The sequence below is a fragment of the Ranitomeya variabilis genome, chromosome 1, assembly GCF_051348905.1.
Source record: "Ranitomeya variabilis isolate aRanVar5 chromosome 1, aRanVar5.hap1, whole genome shotgun sequence".
Classification (NCBI taxonomy): domain Eukaryota; kingdom Metazoa; phylum Chordata; class Amphibia; order Anura; family Dendrobatidae; genus Ranitomeya; species Ranitomeya variabilis.
The window spans coordinates 768,487,047-768,511,503 of NC_135232.1; the positions used below are offsets into that span (position 1 = coordinate 768,487,047).

The window sequence follows — 24,457 nt, forward strand, 5'->3', positions numbered from 1 at the left end:
CCTAGTCACTTAATAAAGTAATTGTTATGTAGTAATATCCTTGCGCTCGTTTTCTCATTATATAATGGCATGAATTGGATGAATGCTTCTCAGTCAATGATTTTTGATAACTTCTGGCTAGTTTCTTACTGATGTTTGTTTCTGGTTTCTTCCCTTACACAGCATGAACTTGAAGTGTCCCCTTCCACAATGTTCGCAGTGGCCAGCATTTTAGAAGGCTGTGCCTACATCAATGGATCTCCCCAAAACACATTTGTTCCTGGGGCGATCGAACTGGCTGTGAGGCACTCGGTCTTTATTGGTGGAGATGACTTTAAATCTGGGCAGACGAAGATTAAGTCCGTTTTGGTGGATTTTCTTGTCAGTGCCGGATTGAAGGTAAATATGTGCTCCAAAATATTGTTAGACCTAAGCTTGTGTGCAGCTTTTTGCCTATGACATCTGTAAAAGAGGCCCTCTTACTTGTTGTATATAGAAGTAGACTGCAGCCCTTTACTGAAGGAGGCTCAGCTAAAATAACCTATCTAACCCAAGAAGGTTTGAGCTGGATGTAACGACTCAAAGTCAATGTCCTATCTTGTAATGTCATAGAGGCCAGACTAGAGGGTCAGGCGTTGGGAATATGGTACTACAATCTCCTCAGGCCGTCCTCTCAGAGCATTTTGGAGTGTAGGAATGTATTTTACATTTTAATCTGAACCAAAGCCTCAATATGAGGGAGTATTCTTAGGTGATGTATTCAGATTTACTTCCCCCAGCTTGGCTGCCTTTAGCTTTCCACATCTGCATAACAGCACAGACAAAGGCTATGGTCTCCCTGAGTTTTTTTCAAGAGTTTTTGGAGCAGATCCTCTTCAGAATCCCCCTCAAAAACTATTGGCGAATTCTTACAGTTTATTTGTATGGGAAATCCACTTTGCTGCTCACATGAGTATTCTCTTTTTTTTATTCCCCTTAAGAAATTATGAAAACTGGTGGGTGGGAATATGAAAGTGCCTGTTACTTCTTTATAGAGGACCCTGAAGGAAACCTCTCCAAGCGAGGCTGCAAAGAACTCTTCAGAAAAAAAACCTCTTCAGGAAAAGAAAAACTCCTCCAAAACCTCCTTTTCTGCTAGAATTTTAAACTCCTGGAGAAAGTTACCGTACTTAATTATGTATTTGTGCACTTAAACCCTGATTTATAGTTTGTGGCTTTTGAGTCACTTTTCTGTTTTTGTCTTGTGGTATTTGCTACAGTTTTTGCTACAACTCTTCAAAGTAGCTTGCGTTGTTCTTGAATTTTGCACAAAGTAAAAAAAATAACCTTTTTTAGGCCCCTTTCACACATCAGTGTTTTGCCATCAATCACAGTCCGTCAAATGTTGAAAAAACGGATTCATTGCAGATTGTGAAAAACTGATGCGACGGATCGATTTTTTTTTTGATGGATCTGACTAGCTGATCCAGCTATTTGGATCCTAAAAAAATTGGAGCATGCTCAGTTAAAAAAAACAATCCGTCTCTAGATTCCGTCATTTGACGGATCCGGCGCCATAGGGTTCCTTTCTAGTAAACGATGGACGGCAATGGATCCGACGTTGTCCGTTTTTTCGACGGACACAAAAAACGTACTATGTCAGTTTTCTCCGGCTGCCGGAAAAACAATTTTCGACGGATCCGGTGAAAAACGGATGAAACGTGAGACCATCCATTGCTAATACAAGTCTATGAGAATAAAACTGATCCAGCGGAAACTTTTGCCAGATCTGTTTTTTTCAAAATTCGCCAGATTGTGACTGACGGCAAAAAACTGATGTGTGAAAGCAGCCTTAATCTTTCACTCAAATAGACGTTATTGTAGTCTTTTACCTCTTTAATGCAAAATGGCTGAGAAATTGCACCAAAATATCTTGTGTACATAAAATCACTTCAAGGGAAACTGGAACATAGTTCTGACAAGTTTAACAACTTTTAGAAGAGTTGCATACGATGAATCAGGCGATAACTTATGGAAGCCTTGAACTCTGTCCAGTGGCGAAGTAAAAAAAAAAAAAAATTCTATTCATTCTTATGTATTCCCACTTTCTGATCATATGCTCATGTTTTTGCCTGTCTTTTAATCACTCCAGGTCTCCATAAACACCAAGTGGTTAAAAGAAGTAAGCACACCATTCTTCTGGTCAATGGGAAGGTTATAAAACACCCCTGAAGACCCCTGGCTGTTTTAAATTTTTTTGTTTTTGAACGTTTTGTCAAAGTTTTCACTTAAAAAGAAATAAAAAGGCTAGTGTTTTCTTCATTGCTTGATAATGTCAAAAAATCTCTGAAAACTGCTAAGAAAAAAAAGTCTTTTACAGAAAACCTCAACAGAAATATTAGCAAACTACTTCAAGAAATAGTAACAAAATGATAACACGCCTGCTTCATGATTTAACCCCTTCACGCTGCAACACATTTTCGTTTTTGCGTTTCTGTTTTTCGCTCCCTTTCTTCCCAGAGCCATAACTTTTTTATTTTGTGGTCAATATGGCCATGTGCGGGCTTGTTTGTTGCAGGACAAATTGTACTTTGGAATGACACCATTGGTTTTGCCATATCATGTACTGGAAAATGGGAAACAAAATTCAAAGTGCGGTGAAATTGCAAAAACTTTTTTTTTTTTTTAAACCATGTTCAGCAAATTCTAAAACTGACCTGCCATTATGATTACCCAGGTCATTACGAGTTCATAGACACCAAACATGTCTAGGTTCTTTTTTATTTAAGTGGTGAAAAAAAAATCCAAAGTTTGTAAAAAAAAAATATATATCATTTTCCGAGACCCGTAGCGTCTCCATTTTTCGTTTATTGATACCATTTTGGTGCAGATACGTTCTTTTGATCGCCAGTTATTGCATTTTAATGCAATGTTGCAGCCACCAAAAAAAAATGTAATTCTGGCGGTTTCACTTTTTTTTTTTTTTTTTTGCTACGCCCATTATTGATCAGATTAATTATTTTTTTTGTATTGATCGGGTGATTCTGAACACAGCGATACTAAATATGTTTATTTTTAATTGTTTTATTTTGAATGGGGCAAATGGGGGGGGTGATTTGAACTTTTATATTTTTTTTTATATTTTTAAAAACTTTTTTTTTTTACTTTTCACTTGCTTCAATAGTCTCCATGGAAGACTAGAAGCTGCGATAATCCGATTTCCTCTGCTACACACAAGCAATGATCAGATCGCCTGTGTGTAGCAGAAATGCTCACTTGCTATGAGCGCCGACCGCTGGGTGGCGCTCATAGCAATCCGACAATGACAACCACAGGAGTCTGCTGCAGACCCCGAGTAGTCATGCCAACCCATCGGTGACCTGCGGTCATGTGACACAGGCGCCGATGGGCAAGTTAGCGATGCTCTTCCGGCATGATCACATTAAATGCCGCTGTCAGAGATTGACAGTGACATTTAACAGGTTAACAGCCGCGAGCAGAATTGCAATTCACCTGCGGCTGTTGGGGGCACATGTTAGCTGTACAAAACAGCTGACATGTGCCAGGAAAGATGTTGGCTCATTACCGGAGCCCACATCAAAGGGAGAGACACGACATGCGCAGCACATGTACAAAAATAAAAAAAAGAGCCAATGTTTTCTGAAGCAGATTCCTCTTTAAAACCTCATCATTTTCACCTCCCTGAAAAAATTGTGTGAAAATACGCTAAGGGTATGTTTACATAATCTGACACACGGCCTTTAATCGACCGTTCCTACTGTATTCGGCTTGTGTAAACAGGCTTCCGGTCACCTGACGAACAAGCAGGCTATTGAGCTAGAACAACTAATTTAGATCTCAATTGAGTCTGAAGAGCATGCCAGAGAAGAAACTGAGAGACAACATTATTTGGTAGCACAAACACGTCTTTGAGCTGTTGAAAGCTCTTAGAATTCCCCTGGCAAGCAACTGATAAGTATTTAAAGGGAATCAGTCAGCAAGTTTTTGGTATGTAGTCAGAACGCAGCATGAGTTAGGGGCAGAGACCTTGATTCCAGCTGTGTCACTTGCTGGGCTGCTTGCTGTCGTTTTGATACAATCACAGTTTTCTTTGCTGAGCCCTGTATGAGCCCCCCACACCACTGTTTGACAGCTTTTTATGTACACTGTACTGTATATTTGCAGCTGCTAATCATTTGTGCTGGCGTGGTTACACAGATCAATTGACTCTGAGGCATGAGACAACTACCCCTTGTGTAGTGATAATCTCCTCCTAATATATAATATCATCATTTAGCTCTCGGATTACATGGTAAAAATTTTCTGAGATTCCGTTTAACCCTCTTTAGTCTCTACTTTTGAAAGCCTTTGCTTTTGTGTATTTTGTTTGTGTTTCTAAGCAAAAGCCAGGAGTGGAACAAAGACAGCGAAAGGTGTCATGGAAAAATTAGTTATGTTTTGGCTTACAAATACAGATGCAATCTGGTGTGTGGAAGGGCTCTTCTATTGGAACTACTATTACCAGCAAAATATGCATAATCACTTTTTAGCACTCTATATAGCAAGAAACAGGAAGGGTTAAAAACTGCTTTCTTTCCCTCTCAGGTGCTTGGTTGTGACTGGCACCTGGGCATCCATCCTTTCAGCTACATATAAATACTAAGCGGGTGGTAATTAGGGGTCACGCTCCCATAAAATAGTACATGCTCCCCACCCGCTTGTGTCTGCCAGGCTCAGATAACAGGCCGTCATAGGTTTTAACCTAGCTTTTTTTTCAAATATAATTCTAACGTGTGTGTAATAAATATATTTGTACATTTATAGAACTTTAGCTTCTTTATGCTACAAAAGCTACATGTGTGATTCCAGCCTTATCCTTTGGATAGGGAGTAACTTGGTGATTTGTGTGGGTCTGATTGCTGAGACCCCAGCACTCTCAAAAATGTGCTCTGCAGAAAAGGAACACAAGTGCACATAAGCAATCTCCTCTCCTCAAGAGCCTTGTTCTCAGTGGGTGGACCCCAGCAAGCCTAGATTAGTCCCATCGGCTTCAGTTTTGTGAATGCCCCTTTATGCATGAAGAGCCTTGTTCTCAGCTGGTGGACCCCCAGCAAGCCTAGGTTAGGCCCATCGGCTTCAGTTATGTGAATTCCCCTTTATGCATGAAGAGCCTTGTTCTCAGCAGGTGGACCCCCAGCAAGCCTAGGTTAGTCCCATCGGCTTCAGTTATGTGAATGCCCCTTTATGCATGAAGAGCCTTGTTCTCAGTGGGTGGACCCCCAGCAAGCCTAGGTTAGTCCCATCGGCTTCAGTTATGTGAATGCCCCTTTATGCATGAAGAGCCTTGTTCTCAGCGGGTGGACCCCCAGCAAGCCTAGGTTAGTCCCATCGGCTTCAGTTATGTGAATGCCCCTTTATGCATGAAGAGCCTTGTTCTCAGTGGGTGGACCCCCAGCAAGCCTAGGTTAGTCCCATCGGCTTCAGTTATGTGAATGCCCCTTTATGCATGAAGAGCCTTGTTCTCAGCGGGTGGACCCCCAGCAAGCCTAGGTTAGTCCCATCGGCTTCAGTTATGTGAATGCCCCTTTATGTATGAAGAGCCTTGTTCTCAGTGGGTGGACCCCCAGCAAGCCTAGGTTAGTCCCATCGGCTTCTTCAGTTATGTGAATGCCCCTTTATGCATGAAGAGCCTTGTTCTCAGCGGGTGGACCCCCAGCAAGCCTAGGTTAGTCCCATCGGCTTCAGTTATGTGAATGCCCCTTTATGTATGAAGAGCCTTGTTCTCAGTGGGTGGACCCCCAGCAAGCCTAGGTTAGTCCCATCGGCTTCAGTTATGTGAATGCCCCTTTATGTATGAAGAGCCTTGTTCTCAGTGGGTGGACCCCCAGCAAGCCTAGGTTAGTCCCATCGGCTTCAGTTATGTGAATGCCCCTTTATGCATGAAGAGCCTTGTTCTCAGTGGGTGGACCCCCAGCAAGCCTAGGTTAGTCCCATCGGCTTCAGTTATGTGAATGCCCCTTTATGCATGAAGAGCCTTGTTCTCAGTGGGTGGACCCCCAGCAAGCCTAGGTTAGGCCCATCGGCTTCAGTTATGTGAATGCCCCTTTATGCATGAAGAGCCTTGTTCTCAGCGGGTGGACCCCCAGCAAGCCTAGGTTAGTCCCATCGGCTTCAGTTTTGTGAATGCCCCTTTATGCATGACACTACACAACTTCCCCATGACTTTTTCTTTTTTTCCAGACGGTGTCCATAGTGAGCTATAACCACCTGGGTAACAATGATGGGAAGAACCTTTCTGCTCCTCAGCAGTTCCGCTCCAAGGAGATCTCCAAAAGCAATGTGGTGGATGACATGGTTCAATCGAACCCTATCTTGTATGGAGCAAATGAGAAGCCAGACCACTGTGTGAGTACTCCTGCTATCTGTCGTCTTTTTCTCGAACAGTTTGATCTTTTGGTTACAATAAAATATTTCTACTCCTGATATTGAATCTTAAATACTGTGCGCTAATGGACCAGTTTTAGGAATACTCTATTTCAGCCAGTATCCCGTGTTGTGTGCTTTATCTAATACTCCCTGTCTGTGTCTAGGTGGTTATTAAGTATGTCCCGTATGTGGGAGACAGTAAAAGAGCAATGGATGAGTATACATCCGAAATTATGATGGGTGGCACCAACACCATTGTTATTCACAACACTTGTGAGGTAAGCCGTGCAATATCCGTCTTGTTCACCGCCGTGTTAGAATTTGTAATATGTTATGTTGTAAAGCAACTGCAAGAACGTGTATACAGTAGTAATGATGCCAATTTCATAACATGTTAGCAGTAGTCTTATCACCTCAGTGAGGGTTGTAGTCAGAAAATGACAGTACATGGGTAGAACCTGTTGCCATCCATTTTATTCATCTTAACGGGTCCATCTTGTAAGGAAACGCTTTGCTGAAGAGTAGCATGCCCAGTGATCTGCATGTTACCACGGATACGGTCACTCTAACCCATAACAATGAGCTGTAACTACCAAAGAAATGGGCACATCTTTCCCTGTACGGACATTTTATTTAAAAAAACAAAACCATTTTGTAAGTTTTTTGGTATTTTTTTATTGTGGCATTTAAAAAAAATTATAATTTGGTGAGCTTTGTTTTGCCTCAGAAAATTTTATGGAATAATGGGTAAAAAAGAAACGGGTGGAAAAAATACTTTAAGGCTATGTGCACACGTTCAGGATTTTTAGTGGGTTTTTTTAGCGTTTTTTTTATAGTTTTTTCGGCCGTTTTCCCCAGAAAAAAACGCTTACATAAGCATCCCATCATTTTTAATGCATTCTGCAGCATGTTCATTCTTTGCAGGGATTCTGCACACATAGGAATGCATTGATCCGCTTACTTTCCGCATGTGGCTATGCCCACCATGCGGGAAGTAAGCGGATCATGTGCAGTTGGTACCCAGGGTGGAGGAGAGGAGACTGTCCTCCGGGCCCTGGGAACCATATACCTGTTAAAAAAATAAAAAAAAAGAATTAAAATAAAAAATCGTGATATTCTCCTCACGATGCTTCTGTTCCCAATAATGCTTTGCGACAACAACCTGTGATGACGTAGCGGTCTCACGAGATGCTACGTCATTGCCGCAAAGCATTACTGGAAACGGGAGCATCGCGAGGAGTGGGAAGGCTGCGGGGGCCGCCGGAAGGTGAGAATATCACGATTTTTTATTTATTTTTTTTTTAACTATTTTTAACATTAAATCTTTTTACTATCGATGCTGCATAGGCAGCATCAATAGTAAAAAGTTGGTCACACTTGTCAAACACTATTTTTGAGAAGTGTGACCAACCTGTCAATCAGTTTTCCAAGCGATGCTACAGATCGCTTGGAAAACGCTAGCATTCTGCAAGCTAATTACGCTTGTAAAACGTGTTTAGCGGGAATATGCATGCGATATACTCGTGGCAGTGAGTTGCAGAATTGCCGCGGCAATTCTGCAACGTGTGCACATAGCCTAAAGCACATAATCAGCAAAAATGTAATGAACCCCCACTGTTTGTAGTTCTTTCCTATGTAATTCCAGCTAAGGTCTGGTCACAGCATTATATGTGCTGCAAATACAACCAGGAAAAACCTGCAAAAGACACTTGGTTTTCCTGAGAATTGCTGAGTATAAGAGCACTACACCGTGTGCAGAATTATTAGGCAAATTGTATTTTAGAGGATTACCGTATTTTTATTATTAATCAACAACTATGTTCTCAAATCAACCCAAAAGACTCATAAATATTGTTTTTCAGCCTCCCTTACATTAGCCATGTCCCTGAGTATCAAAAGAATCAAATCACTGCACTCATAGTTCAAGTCAAATTTTGCTGAAGCGGCAGGACTCAGGGACAGGGAGCTTGTGGCCGCCAGGGCGCTTGGAGCATCAGTTGTGATCAAGGCCACCGCGTGGCCGAAACGTTAATTATTTTTTTTGATTGCCTTATTTCTTTGTCTTCACCTTCAATAAAAATATTCACTTCAGCAAAATTTGACTTGAACTATGATGAGTGCAGTGATTTGATTCTTTTGGAGCTCTTGGGGTCTTGGGACTCCGTTCACTTGCACCGCCTACTTCCATCTACAGTCGAGTGCTAGCTCTTTGTCCATTCCACTATGTCCCTGAGTATCGCACACCTTGTGCTTTTTGTTACTCCAGTAATGTAGCAGCTCTGAAATATGGCAAAACTAGTGGCAAATGGCATCTTGGCAGCTTCACGCTTTCCTCAATTCATGGGCAGTTATTTTGCACCTTTTTTGCCCAACACGCTTCTTGCGACCCTGCTGGCTATTTGCCACGAAAAGCTTGATTGTTTGGTGATCACGCTTCAAAAGTTTGGCAATTTGAAGACTGCTGCATCCCTCTGCAAGACATCTCACAATTTTGGACTTTTCAGAGCCCGTCAAATCTCTCTTCTGACCCATTTTGCCAAAGGAAAGGAAGTTGCCTAATAATTACGCACACCTTATGTAGGGTTTTGATGTCATTAGACAACACCCCTCCTCATTACAGAGATGCACATCACCTGATTTATTTAATTGGTAGTTGGCTCTCAAGCCTGAACAGCTTGGAGTAGGACAACATGTATAAAAAGTATCATGTGATCAAAATACAACTTGCCTAATAATTCTGCACACAGTGTATACCGGGGGAGGATCACTGAGTGTAAGGGCACTATACTGGGGGAGGATCACTTAGTATAAGGGCACTATACTGGGGGAGGATCGCTTAGTATAAGGGCACTATACTGTGGGAGGATCGCTTAGTATAAGGGCACTATACTGGGGGAGGATCACTGAGAATAATGGCACTATACTGGGGGAGGATCGCTGAGTATAAGGGCACTATACTGGGGGAGGATCGCTTAGTATAAGGGCACTATACTGGGGGAGGATCGCTGAGTATAAGGGCACTATACTGGGGGAGGATCACTGAGTATAAGGGCACTATACTGGGGGAGGATCGCTTAGTATAAGGGCACTATACTGGGGGAGGATCGCTTAGTATAAGGGCACTATACTGTGGGAGGATCGCTTAGTATAAGGGCACTATACTGGGGGAGGATCACTGAGAATAATGGCACTATACTGGGGGAGGATCACTGAGTATAAGGGCACTATACTGGGGGAGGATCGCTTAGTATAAGGGCACTATACTGGGGGAGGATCACTGAGTATAATGGCACTTTACTGGGGGAGGATCACTGAGTATAAGGGCACTATACTGGGGGAGGATCACTGAGTATAAGGGCACTATACTGGGGGAGGATCGCTTAGTATAAGGGCACTATACTGGGGGAGGATCGCTTAGTATAAGGGCACTATACTGGGGGAGGATCACTGAGAATAATGGCACTATACTGGGGGAGGATCGCTGAGTATAAGGGCACTATACTGGGGGAGGATCGCTTAGTATAAGGGCACTATACTGGGGGAGGATCGCTGAGTATAAGGGCACTATACTGGGGGAGGATCACTGAGAATAATGGCACTATACTGGGGGAGGATCACTGAGTATAAAGGGCACTATACTGGGGGAGGGTTGCTTAGTATAAGGGCACTATACTGGGGAACGATCGCTTAGTATAAGAGCACTATACTGGGGAAGGATAGCTGAGTATAAGAGCAGTATACTGGGGGAGGGTAGCTGAGTATAAGGGCACTATACTGGGGAAGGGTAGCAGAGTATAAGAGAACTATACTGGGGAAGAATAGCCGAGTATAAGAGCACTATACTGGGGGAGAATAGCCGAGTATAAGAGCACTATACTGGGGGAGAATAGCCGAGTGTAAGAGCACTATATTGGGGGAGGGTAGCCGAGTGTAAGAGCACTATACTGGGGGAGGGTAGCCGAGTATAAGAGCACTATACTGGAGGAGAATAGCCGAGTATAAGAGCACTATACTGGGGGAGGGTAGCCGAGTGTAAGAGCACTATACTGGGGGAGGGTAGCCGAGTATAAGAGCTGTATACTGGGAAAGGGTAGCCAAGTATAAGAGCGCTATACTGGGGGAGGGTAGCCGAGTATAAGAGCGCTATACTGGGGGAGGGTAGCCGAGTATAAGAGCTGTATACTGGGTGGAGGGTAGCCGAGTGTAAGAGCACTATACTGGGGAAGGGTAGCCGAGTATAAGAGCACTATACTGGGGGAGGGTAGCCGAGTATAAGAGCACTATACTGGGGGGAGGGTAGCCGAGTGTAAGAGCACTATACTGGGGAAGGGTAGCCGAGTATAAGAGCACTATACTGGGGGAGGGTAGCTGAGTATAAGAGCACTATACTGCGGGGAGGGTCTAATTGTGTAAATTTATGCTGGATCCTATGCCTTCATGTTTTGAATGTTGCAGGTCCCAGTATTTAAAAAAATAAAAAGTGGTAAATAGTGATTTATTTTTGTCTGCAAAATCTTTCCCAACCCATTGTTATGCAGAAACTGCAGTTCTGCCCCACTGTTAGGCTATGTGCACACAATGTGGAATGGGGTGCAGAATTTTCTGCACAAAATCCGCATCTCCTGGCAGAAACCGCAGGTGCAGATTTGCCGCAGATTTTGTGCGGTTTTTATGCGGAATTGGTGCGGATTTTCGGCGGTTTTTACCACTGCAGATTTCTATAATGGAAGGGTGCAGAAACGCTGCAGATCCGCACAAAAGAAGTGACATGCACTTCTTTTAAATCCGCAGCGTTTCTGTGTGGATTTTTCCGCACCATCTGCACAACTTTTTTTTTTCACATTGATTTACATTGTACTGTAAATCAGTGCGGATCTGCAGCGTTTCTGCGCAGAAAAATCTGCTGCGGATCCGCACTAAATCCGCATCGTGTGCACATAGCCTTAGAGTAGATTCGACGTCCTTTGCTCCAGGGATCTGTAGACCCCCATTTCTAGTGAGGATGTAGACTAGCAATATAGCATGAACCTGTGTGGTGGTAAAACCTCTTCACCAGTGTGGAACGCTGGCAGAAACCGCAGTGGCCATTCCCAGCTTTTGTCATGCATTCATGTTCCATACAGACAGGGAAATAATGCCGGATTACCTGTTTGTCTTTAATAGCTTTCACAATGTCATAATCATGTTTTCTGTTGCCATAAAAAGTTCTTTTGAAAGTGTTTAGCACATTTTTCATAACTTCTATTATTTTTTTTTTAGGACTCCCTTCTTGCTAGTCCCATTATCCTAGACTTGGTAATCCTTACTGAAGTTTGTCAAAGGATAACTTTCCGCCGTGAAAAAGATGAAGATTTCCAGACTTTTCACAGTGTGCTCTCCATTCTCAGCTTCCTCTGTAAAGCCCCTCTTGTGCCGGAAGGAGCCCCAGTAATTAATGCTCTTTTCAGACAAAGAAACTGCATTGAGAACATCCTGAGGTAATGTATAAGCTCTTTCTGTATTAAAGGGGTTGTCTCCTCATCTATAGTGGGGGAAATAATTATTTGATCCCCTGCTGATTTTGTAAGTTTGTTCACTGACAAAGACATGAACAGTCTATAATTTTAAGGGTAGGTTAATTTTAACATTGGGAGATAGAACATCAAAAATAAAATTCAATAAATCACATTATATAAATTATATAATTTTATTTACATTTTGCAGGGAGAAATAAGTATTTGATCCCTGTGGCAAGCAAGACTTAATACATGGTGGCAAAACCCTTGTTGGCAAGCACAGCAGTCAGATGTTTTTTGTAGCTGATTATGAGGATTGCGCACATGTCAGGAGGAATTTTGGTCCACTCCTCTTTGCAGATCATCTCTAAATCATTAAGATGTTGAGGCTGTCGCTTGGCATCTCGGAGCTTCAACTTCCTCCATAAGTTTTCTATTTGATTAAGGTCTGGACTGGCTAGGCCACTCCATGACCTTAATGTGCTTCTTTTTGAGCCACTCCTTTGGTGCCTTAGCTGTTAGTTTTTGGGTCATTGTATTGCTGGAGACCCAGCCACGACCCATTTTTCATGTCCTGGTGGAGGGAAGGAGGTTGTCACTCAGGATTTTACGGTACATGACTCCATCCATTTTCCCATTGATGCAGTGAAGTAGTCCTGTGCCCTTAGCAGAGAAACACACCAAAAACATAATGTTTCCACCTCCATGCTTGATCGTGGGGATGGTGTTCTTTGGGTCATAGGCAGCATTTCTCTTCCTCCAAACACGGCGAGTAGAGTTAATACCAAATACCTCGATTTTGTCTTATCTGACCACAGCACCTTCTCCCAATTACTCACAGAATCATCCAGGTGTCCATTGGCAAACTTAAGACAGGCCTGCTCATGTGCCTTCTTAAGAAGGGGGACCTTGCGGGCACTGCAGGATTTTAAACATTGTCGGTGTAATGTGTTACCAATGGTTTTCTCGGTGACTGTGGTCCCAGCTGCCTTGAGATCCTTAACAAGTTCCCCCTGTTGTAGTTTTAGGCTGATCTCTTACCTTCCTCATGATCAAGGATATCCCACGAGGTGAGATTTTGCATCGTGCCCCAGATCGATGTTGATTGTCAGTCATTTTGTATTTCTTCCATTTTCTTACTCTTACACCAACAGTTGTCTTCTTCTCACCCAGCGTCTTACTTATGGTTTTGTAGCCCATTCCAGCTTTGTGCAGGTCCATGATCTTGTCCCTGACATCCCTATAAAGCGCTTTGGTCTTGCCCATGTTGTAGAGGTTAGAGTCTGACTGATTAATTGAGTCTGTGGATAGGAATCTTTTATAAAGGTGACTATTTAAAGGGAAACTGTCACCCCCAAAATGGAAGATGAGCTATGCCCACCGGCATCAGGGGCTTATCTACAGCATTCTGGAATGCTGCAGATAAGCCCCCGATGTACCCTGAAAGATAAGAAAAAGAGGTTGGATTATACTCACCCAGGGGCGGTCTGATCTGATGGGCATCGTGGTCCGGGGCCTCCCATCTTTATAGGATGACGTCCTATGGGCAGACAAAGTACGCCGGAGCCGCAGCGTGAAGACAAGAAAACAATGTCATCGTAAGAAGATGGGAGGCCCTGGACCGCGACGCCCATTGAACCGGACCGCAGCGGGACCGCCCCTGGGTGAGTATAACCTAACCTCTTTTTCTCATCTTTCAGGATACATCGGGGGCTTATCTACAGCATTACAGAATGCTGTAGATAAGCCCCTGATGCCGGTGGGCTTAGCTCATCTTCTATTTTGGGGGTGACAGGTTCCCTTTAAGACAGCTGTCTTTAATGCAGGTAACAAGGTGATTAGGAGCGTCTAACTGATCTGTAGGAGCCAGAACTCTTAGGCCGGCGTCACACTTGGCGTAAGACAATACGCCACGTATTATACGGCCGTAATACGGAGAAATGTTCCCAAAATAGTGATCCGTAGGCAGGGTGTGTCAGCGTATTTTGCGCATGGCATCCTCCGTATGTAATCCGTATGGCATCCGTACTGCGATATTTTCGCGCAGGCTTGCAAAACCGACATCTAATGGATTTATGGGCTCAAATGTTCGGTAAAACATATATACAGTATATATATATATATATATATATATATATATATATATATATATCATTGAGACACATATATATACATAGTCTGTATTTATATTTACTTCAGCGCGATATCTGTGAAAAGTCGGTAATTCAATTGCTGGCTTTTCATTTCTCCTGCCTAAACCCGACAGGATATGAGACATGGTTTACATACAGTAAACCATCTCATATCCCCTTTTTTTTTTTGCATATTCCACACTACTAATGTTAGTAGTGTGTATGTGCACAATTTCAGCGCTGTAGCTGCTAAAATAAAGGGTTAAATGGCGGAAAAAATTGGCGTGGGCTCCCGCGCAATTTTCTCCGCCAGAGTGGTAAAGCCAGTGACTGAGGGCAGATATTAATAGCCAGGAGAGGGTCCATGGTTATTGGCCCCCCCGTGGCTAAAAACATCTGCCCCCAGCCACCCCAGAAAAGGCACATCTGGAAGATGCGCCTATTCTGGCACTTGGCCACTCTCTTCCCACTCCCTGTAGCGGTGGGCTATGGGGTAATGAAGGGTTAATGCCACCTTGCTATTGTAAAAAAGTTCCCAGGCTGCAGTTCATGAGAACATCCAGCAGGGGCGCATCACCGCGACTGAATGTAAGTATAGATCACTCTGCTTTCCTTTCAGCACCCGGGGATTACAGGCACGAGCGAGTGCATTATCGCAGCTCCTGCCTGTAATATTAGTTAACCCCTTCAGATGGATTACCTCGTGGGACGTGATAGGACATCAGAAGGTATGTATATTGTGTGTTTATTATTTTGCCAAGCGAGGGTGTTGCTGATGGATTGAGAGAGCAATAAATTATTTAAACAACCTGTTTGTTTCTTTCATTAAAATACTTTTTAATAATGTGTGTGTGTTTTTTAACCCTTTCAAACAATTGGATTAATAATGGAGAGGTGACATAATTGACACCTCTCCATTATTAATCTGGCTTAATGTCACCTTACAATAGCAAGGTGGCATTAACCCTTCATTACCCCATATCCCACCGCTACAGGGAGTGGGAAGAGAGTGGCCAAGTGCCAGAATAGGTGCATCTTCCAGATGTGCCTTTTCTGGGGTGGCTGGGGGCAGATGTTTTTAGCCACGGGGGGGCCAATAACCATGGACCCTCTCCTGGCTATTAATATCTGCCCTCAGTCACTGGCTTTACCACTCTGGCGGAGAAAATTGCGCGGGAGCCCACGCCAATTTTTTCCGCCATTTAACCCTTTATTTTAGCAGCTACAGCGCTGAAATTTTGCACATACACACTACTAACATTAGTAGTGTGGAATATGCAAAAAAAAAGGGGATATGAGATGGTTTACTGTATGTAAACCATGTCTCATATCCTGTCGGGTTTAGGCAGGAGAAATGAAAAGCCGGCAATTGAATTACCGACTTTTCACTAACACCGCTGCGTATTTCTCGCAAGTCACACTGCAGGTCCGTGTGGAATCCGTATTTTTCTCGCCCCCATAGACTTTCATTGGCGATTTTTTTTGCGCAATACGCTGACAAACGCAGCATGCTGCGATTTTGTATGGCCGTAGAACGCCGTATATTACGGATCCGTAATATACGGCTGATAGGACTAGACCCATTGAGAATCATTGTGCCGTATGTTATGCGAGTTTTACGGACGTAGTTTATGCGCTCTTACGTCCGTAAAACACGCATGTGTGACACCGGCCTTAATGGTCGGTAGGGGATCAAGTACTTATTTCCCCCACTGTATCTCCAGAACTACATTGCTCCCTAGCGTCCCTGCCACATGCTTGTTTGGGGCGGTGCTCTCCTGCCTTAGCGATATTTTTGGTTTCCTGATGCGAACTGTGCTCTATGATGCTGTAGGCAGAGGCCTCATTGCAGCATGGAGGAGTGCAATAGTACTGAAGGCGATTTGGACAGCTTCAGCCCAGTGCTTACAAGCTCTAATGGAAAGAGCATGTAAGCACGGCACACGTTCTTTACAATTTTACCCACTTAAGATAATTACATGTAAAATAAGTTTTATTTGTATCATTTGTGGCAAAAGGGTGGCAACCCCACAAATGTCTACTGCAGAATGAACATCCAGTAACTCTTTGGATCTTCCAAATGTTTCCCACCAGAGCTCCGATTAAGTCTTGTTACAATTCCCTGGTAGCGTCTTGAGATGGCAAATATTTCATACATTGTGCAATATCTTGATCTGGCCATATGCTTTTATTACGAAGTACATTTTACTGTGGTTTGATCGGGATGTGAAGTTTCATCTTTTTTAAAGGTAATTCTCAAAGAATATCATATAAGATGAATTGCAGCACACTGGAATATAAAATCCAGAAGACTTTATTCCAAAAACATAAAATTACAGCGGGCTAGGCATGTGGAATACAGAGAATATGGGTAAGGCTAAGTTCACATTAACGTTCAGGGGCTTTGCGGAGGGCTGCGTACGTCCTCTGCTAAGCTCCGCCTACTTCCGCATACGTCCTGCATTCCTATCTTTAACACTGGGTACGCAGGACATGGAGATGTATGCGGATGCTTCGTTTTGACGCGCCCGCCAACCTCACGGGAACGCAACAAGTTGCGTTTTGTGCGGGCGGTTGGCACGTCAAAACAACGCATCCGCATACATCTCCATGTCCTGCGTACCCAATGTTAAAGATAGGTACACAGGACGCATGCAGAAGTAGGCGGAGCTTAGCGGAGGACGTACGCAGCCCTCCGCAAAGCCCCTGAACGCTAATGTGAACCCGGCCTAACAGCGGTTTCGTGCCTGATCTGCATTTCTTCCTGGTCCCGAAAGCACAAAATGATGGTTGTCCATATTTTCTGTACTCCACGTGCCAACCCGCTGTCATTTTATGTTTCCGGATTAAAGTCTTCTGGATTTTATATCCCCATGAGTGCTGCAATTCATACTATAGCATATGCTTTGCCTTTGCTCTCTGGACTTTTCTGACATTTCTGAGCACCTCTAAAGTGTACGAGGGGAATGTCTCCTAATATGTGGCGATATGGATTTTCTTGCAACTAATTTAATATCTTTTTCATTTGCTTAATTCTTGAAGTACCACTCAGGGGTTTTCTTGTATATCCCCACCAGATAGGTAACATATGTTCCCTGTATGTAGTAAAATACGTGTCAGAGGCTATCTTCTGCTGTTTCCAGTGCCGCTATCTTCTGACCACTCCGCTGAATGGTGGAAGTCACTGTTGATGGTTAGTGTTGTGATCTCTCTGGCTGTACTTCTGTCTGAAAGCCGTATTCTGAGTCTCATAGACTTACATTTAGGAGAGACTTAGGTCTGTCCAGCAAAAACTGAAGTGTTCCGGTCAGTAACAACTCTGGTCACGTGGTTCAGAAGAGAACCGGAGCAGTGCCAGGAACAGCAGAAGATGACCACTGGACAGTATTTTACTAACAACCGGGAACTTGCGTTACTGATACCTATCCGGGGGTGAAATAAGGAAAAGAACCCGAACTGGTACATTAAGGTGACCTGTCCATACTGGGAGCTAATGTTTTACTTCCTATGCCTTGAAGTCGTTCCTATTCCATCTGTGACATTCATGAACTGTGTTTTTGTTTGTTCCAGGGCTTGTTTGGGTCTACCACCTCAGAATCATATGATGTTGGAGTACAAGATGCAAAGAAGTTTTATAAATCTCAAGAGATCCAGCCAAGTCTTAAGTTCGTGCCCTGTATCCAGTAAGAAAGGACCTGGCCAGGTTAATGGCTTTTATCACCCAGGCATGAAAAATGGCCACTGTAATGGACTGGAGCAAACTGTAACCACCAGTGACACAGAGATAGAGAATTAGTTAAGGCCCACAAGTTTTTAGAATTTATCAATAGGGACCCTTATGGAAGATTATTACCATAGAAGTTTGGGGTTCACACTACGATTGCACTGATCTTTTCTACATTAGATCTTGTCAGTTGTTTGATATGATCTAGTTACTAAAATTTTGCACTTTTTTCAGGTTAATATCCATATATTATTTTAATGATAACATAACGAGGTTAATAAAACTAACTTCAAGTAACTTTGGTTGGTCGTGTGATTGGACTACACTTATTACCCTGATAACCGAGACGTTATATATATTTACATAGGTTGCTAGAAAGACCAAATGAACCCCACATGAGAGGAATGCGAGCCAAGTCACCCCGGTGTAACACCTTACAGGCAATATGTCTTCCTGAACCCATATTTAAGTCGATAAGCGCTATAGGTGCAGCAGATTCCAAATCTTTATACTGAACGCAATCCTGAATGTTTGTACAGATTGCCTCTTTTGATGAAGAACAAAACCAGATTATCCATTTTTTCTTTGTAAGTGATGAGAAGCCTCATTATGAGAAATATTGAGTGGCACTGCTTACGCTGTCTTCACGTTGGGCCTATAGGAGATTGCAGACATGCTCAGTCAATACACTGTGTAAACCAAATCCAAATGTAGTGTGAACATTGCCTTATTTTGCAGGTAGCCAGTATACCCAGGTCCTCATCTTGATGTGTTTTAGCTAGCTGTATTTAGATTCATTCATACACAGCTACACTTTTACTGCTGCCTTTAAGGCCTCTTTCTCACTTCCGTCTTTCAGCTCCCATCACAATCTGTCGATTTTTGAGAATGCAGGATCCTGCAAAAAAATTTGCAGGATCCTGCATTTTTCCATAGACTTGTATTAGCGACGGATTGTGACGGATGGCCATTCGTTTCATCCATCGTACACTGGATCCTGTGTAAAAAAAAAAAACGGTCCGTCGGGCAGAGAAAACGTTCAGAGGAAAGTTTTTTCTGCACGTCGGAAAATCGGTCTGCGCTGCCCGTCACTGGCTACAATGGAAGCCTATGGGAGCAGGATGCCTCTCTGACTGTGAAAAGCAGGAATCCAGCGACGATTCCCGCCTTTTCAAACTGAGCATGCATGGAAGAATTTCCCGTCAGGGAAATTCTCTCTCACTCGCTCTCTTTCCCTTTTTACTATTGATGCTGCCTATGAAGCATCAATAGTAACAAGATATAATGTCAAAAATAATTAAAAAAAAAACAAAATCGCAATATTCGCATCTACCGACGTCCCGCGCAGCATCACCGATGCTCCAGGCAGCTAGCGTTCCTAGGAATACATTGCAAAATCTCCCGAGAAGTCGCAATGTATTCCCAGGAACACTAGCTGCCGGGAGCATCGGCGCGCGGGACGCCTGTAGGTGAGAATACTGCGATTTTTATATATTTTTTAACCTGGTTTGTGTTGTGTATGTGTTTTCGCAGCGGAAAACCGCTGCGAAGACGCATACACAACAGGTGCACATAGCCTCGACGGGTCCGTCAGAAAGACGGGTGCAGTGCACACGTTTTCCACAATCTGCACAGGATCCGTCATTTCAACGTCACTCTTGACGGATCCTGTGCAGATTTGGAAGACGGAAGTGTGAAAGAAGCCTAAGCAATAGGATGTGTTCACATATTCAAAGCCAGTTTTTTTGTTTCTTTTTCTGCAACTTGCACAAATACAGTTGTATTGCTATTAGATTTGAAGAGTAAATACACCTTTTACATTTTTTCTTTCCATACATCAACAGTACAAGTAGAGAGACAAAACTTTGTAATAAGCCACTTTGTCTCCTGCTCTGATCGTTCACTTTCAACGAGTGATAGGTTTACACCTGTATCCTATAAAAGTCTATTCAGAGGGACAAGTGTGGGAACATGCTAAAAATACAGAAATAGTGTTACTCCTCATATACAGACCCCTCATCTGACATCTCTGATTCTCAAAAGTTGCGCTTTAAGGCCTCATTCAGAGATTCATTATTTTTCTTGTCCTCTGTGTTTGGTCAGTGATTTTTCACCGAAGAAAAAATAAACTGCAAAGCTTCTCCTACATTTTGCAATATTAAACATGAATAGGACACTGATGCCATCAGTGTGCCATCTGTGATTTTGGAGGACCCATAGACTTATATGGGTAATTTGGTGCATGACTTATTCAAAATCTGACATCTCACTGTTTTTTAGACATGGGTCCAGCCCTCTATACTATAACAGGTACAAGATCTATCTGTGAAAAACATAGCACGTGTACATGACTCATGTACATCTGAACGAGGCTCAAATGATATGGAGACCTATGTATGTATTTTTTTTCTATTAAATGCATATATTTTTGGATAAAGATATTTTTTTAATTGGTTTAATTCAAATTTTTGCAGTGTCTTTTACTATAGTCTCTTTTTTCAATTGACCAAGCCATTTCCGCTAGTTTTCTGGCTTGAAATGCCTACATTTTTTTGCTCGGCTTGCAGGTGAACAGAAATAATGCTACCTTTTGCATTGACCAACTCAACCAGCGTTTTGGAAAGTTTGAGTAGCCTGTTGGTGGTGTGGCCAAGCATATCCGACAAGCTCATTATAATTTAGGCCAATAAAGTGGTGTAAATTATTCCAGAAATGTACTCCAACTGCATAGTATGTGCCAAATTCATGAATACGTTGCAATACGAGGAAACGGGTGCACAACCTATACTGTGTGCCATGGTGCTACATCATGTATCATAGGAACCGTAACATAGAAAAAAGGGATACACTAGTGAAGAGCACACCTGAAATACGCAAAAAAAAATGAAACCTAGAAAGCCATAAAATCATTTAAAACAGTGAAAGACGCAGGCAAGGATCCACTTTATAAAGTGAGAGAGGGCAGATGCTTATGAACAGTAAACAATCATGCAGTTGACCACAAATACCAAGGCACGGCCAGATATGTGTGCATGGATAAATAATGTATACAGTTAGGTCCATATATATTTGGACAGAGACAACATTTTTCTAATTTTGGTTATAGACATTACCACAATGAATTTTAAACAAAACAATTCAGATGCAGTTGAAGTTCAGACTTTCAGCTTTCATTTGAGGGTATCCACATTAAAATTGGATGAAGGGTTTAGGAGTTTCAGCTCCTTGACATGTGCCACCCTGTTTTTAAAGGGACCAAAAGTAATTGGACAATTGGCTCCAAGGCTATTTCATGGACAGGTGTGGGCAATCCCTTTGTTATGTCATTCTCAATTAAGCAGATAAAAGGCCTGGAGTTGATTTGAGGTGTGGTGCTTGCATTTGGAAGGTTTTGCTGTGAAGTAAACATGCGGTCAAAGGAGCTCTCCATGCAGGTGAAACTAGCCATCCTTAAGCTGCGAAAACAGAAAAAACCCATCCGAGAAATTGTTACAATATTAGGAGTGGCAAAATCTACAGTTTGGTACATTCTGAGAAAGAAAGAAAGCACTGGCGAACTCATCAATGCAAAAAGACCTGGGCGTCCACGGAAGACAACAGTGGTGGAGGATAGAAGAATAATCTCCATGGTGAAGAGAAACCCCTTCACAACAGCCAACCAAGTGAACAACACTCTCCAGGAGGTCGGCGTATCAATATCCAAATCTACCATAAAGAGAAGACTGCATGAAAGTAAATACAGAGGGTTCACTGCACGGTGCAAGCCACTCATAAACATCAAAAATAAAAAGGCTAGACTGGACTTTGCTAAAAAACATCTAAAAAAGCCAGCACAGTTCTGGAAGAACATTCTTTGGACAGATGAAACCAAGATCAACCTCTACCAGAATGATGGAAAGAGAAAAGTATGGCGAAGGCGTGGTACAGCTCATGATCCAAAGCATACCACATCATCTGTAAAACACGGCGGAGGCAGTGTGATGGCTTGGGCATGCATGGCTGCCAGTGACACTGGGCCGCTAGTATTTATTAATGTGACACAGGACAGAAGCAGCCAAATGAATTCTGAGGTATTCAGAGCCATACTGTGTGCTCAGATCCAGCCAAATGCAGCCAAACTGATTTGTTGTCGTTTTATACTACAGATGGACAATGACCCAAAACATAAAGCCAAAGAAACCCAGGAGTTTATTAAAGCAAAGAAGTGGAATATTCTTGAATGGCCAAGTCAGTCACCTGATCTCAACCCAATTGAGCATGCATTTCACTTGTTAAAGACTAAACCTCAGACAGAAAGGCCCACAAACAAACAGCAACTGAAAACAAAATGACAAAAACCCTCAAAGCCACCCTAGAGCAGATAAAGGCCAACGATGAGTGCGGGAGCTGAATATATAGTAGCACAAACAAGTCCAAGGGGAGCAATGCTAGGGGGAGTCACACATGATGAAAATCAAGAGATGAGGGAAAGTAATGGTGGAAAATGCACAGCAGCAAAGCCCATGTGTGCGGAATGAAACCCCACGCGTATCGCTGTCACAGCTTCATCAGGGGAAGTGTGGGGAAACACCAGGCAGAAAGAAAAAAGATGGAATGATTGAATAGTGCAATACCGGTGGTTGTGGTATACAGCTGAGAAGGAAGTGTCCGTCACTTAATAAGGGTATGTCAGGTGGCACAGGTGCAATCATGATAACAGATCGCATATCCGTCAGAGCATTAGGTATATGCGGTCTGTCAGCGCATGCACAATCGCGATTAAAGGTAACCAGAGGGCAAATTGTTTGCCACTTCATATGTGCACTGCGGACGAAAACCTCCAATGGAAATCTATGAGCTTTATAGGGTCAGATTATGGAGGGTACACCTCCCCGCAGTGATGTCACAGGCAGCCCAGAACATCAAAGGATCATTTGCTCCGGCCCACCAAGACTGCTTATGGTCCCTAAATGACAGCAGCGAGGTGGCGCATACTACATCCAGATATAGGTATTATGAAAGCATAGTATCATAGTATATGTGGTTACGGAAAAGCGGCTCATACTAGTAAACTAATGCTGGTATTGAGAAGACGTGCTGTGTAGCTGACCCATAACGGATGCCAGCTGCAATGTGGGTGCATAAAATTTCAAAAGCAATAGAACACATTATGAACAAAAAGGGATAAATAAAAGCTGATCAAGTCCACGTCACACATGGAAGACAAGCAAGTGGGGTACAGAACATTGGAGGTGGCACCCAAGAGGCCAGAAGGGTGAGGACAGGAACCAAATGATGCGGGTGACCTGTGTGTAAGGAGCCAACGCCATCAGGTAAATATGCAAATAGCAAAACCACAAAAAATTGGTGCAACAGAGTCCAAAATTCATACCAAAATCTTTATTAAGTACAAAATATATAGAACAAGAATAAAAAACTAGTGGTGGGTTAAAATCTGTTTGCAAAATACATAGAGCACGCAGAGTGTAGGAACTCCATCACAACAGCAACCAGGTATAATATACTGTGAACCTCACAATGGTATTGCTTAATGGCACCACCATAGCAGAGTAATCAGCAAAGTCCGCAGAGCTATAAAGCCAAATAGCACATAGTCACAGATGCAATACAGTGAAATACCTGATAAGCTGGTAGCGCAGGGAGACCGTACACTCCAAACCCACCCCAACGCGCGTTTCGGAGATGTCCTTCCTCAGGGGGCGTGTCATGTAAACACCGCACGTACTTTATATAGTCCCAGGGCATAATAACCAGCCAATGCGCAGAAAGACTAAAGCAGGCGGGCGCCCAGACCGGCACCGGAAAGCACGGGCCCATGCAATCCGGCGCCAGACCGCGACCCGGAAGTGAAGAAAATGATAACTACTGCGCATGTACGGAAATGAACCCGCAGCCATATTCAAAAAGGGGGACTACAGAGTACAGGGTAATGTAATGATGCATGGGACCGGAAGTGCCGTAGCGGCCATGTTAAAGAAGGGAGAAATGCCATATATATAAAAAGGCCAAGCAGCCAATAGGGACAAATATCTATGCACATAACCGTATATCTAGGAACTACCCAAAAAAATAAATACCACGAAAAAAGGGGGGCAGAATACACACAGATAAAAGAAAATATAGATAATCATAAATATCGCCAAAAACAATAAGGAGCAATTCAATTAGAATACACCAATGCATAAGTAGTAAGTAACAATATAATAAATAATGATATATACAATATAATGATATGTACTAATAATAGATGGCAATATGGTATATATATATATATATATATATATAGATAAAGATTACCCATAATACTACATTATATGTACCCAGAGACAAGAAAACATCAATTTATTATATGCATAGAGGAACATGATGGTAAATAGTCCAAGATATAATACATATTTGGTTGCTGAGAGGAATCCCACGACGGGCCCATGACTGGATGGAGGAAATACCCAATGCAGATAGATGACATGACAGATGGCATAATGAAGCTACAAGGTAAGAAGCAAAAATTAATAAAAAACACAAAAAATAAAAGAACCATGTATAGATCCACAGACTACATACACACCAAATAAATACAGCCGATTCAAAGAAAGGGAGCAAATGAGAAACATTCATTGAGGCCATACGGGTGAACTGTATTCAGTCGCCAGATCCATCTGGCCTCCAGCTGGCCAAGGCGTTTGGACAGATTACCGCCACGTATATTAATCTTAATGCAG

General features: G+C 42.8%; 1 protein-coding gene across 2 annotated transcripts in view; it reads left to right on the forward strand.

Moving 5' to 3' along the window:
• Positions 1 to 18,032, forward strand: part of ISYNA1 (inositol-3-phosphate synthase 1) — a 30,818-nt gene extending 12,786 nt beyond the window's left edge. For both annotated transcript variants that reach the window (XM_077271933.1, XM_077271934.1), the window contains exons 7-11: positions 163 to 378; positions 6,199 to 6,363; positions 6,549 to 6,662; positions 11,644 to 11,861; positions 17,582 to 18,032. In XM_077271933.1, coding sequence (XP_077128048.1) covers positions 163 to 378; positions 6,199 to 6,363; positions 6,549 to 6,662; positions 11,644 to 11,861; positions 17,582 to 17,807 — 939 coding nt within the window. In that variant the 3' untranslated portion in view covers positions 17,808 to 18,032. The remainder of the gene's footprint in view (positions 1 to 162; positions 379 to 6,198; positions 6,364 to 6,548; positions 6,663 to 11,643; positions 11,862 to 17,581) is intronic.
• The last annotated feature ends 6,425 nt before the right edge of the window (positions 18,033 to 24,457 follow it).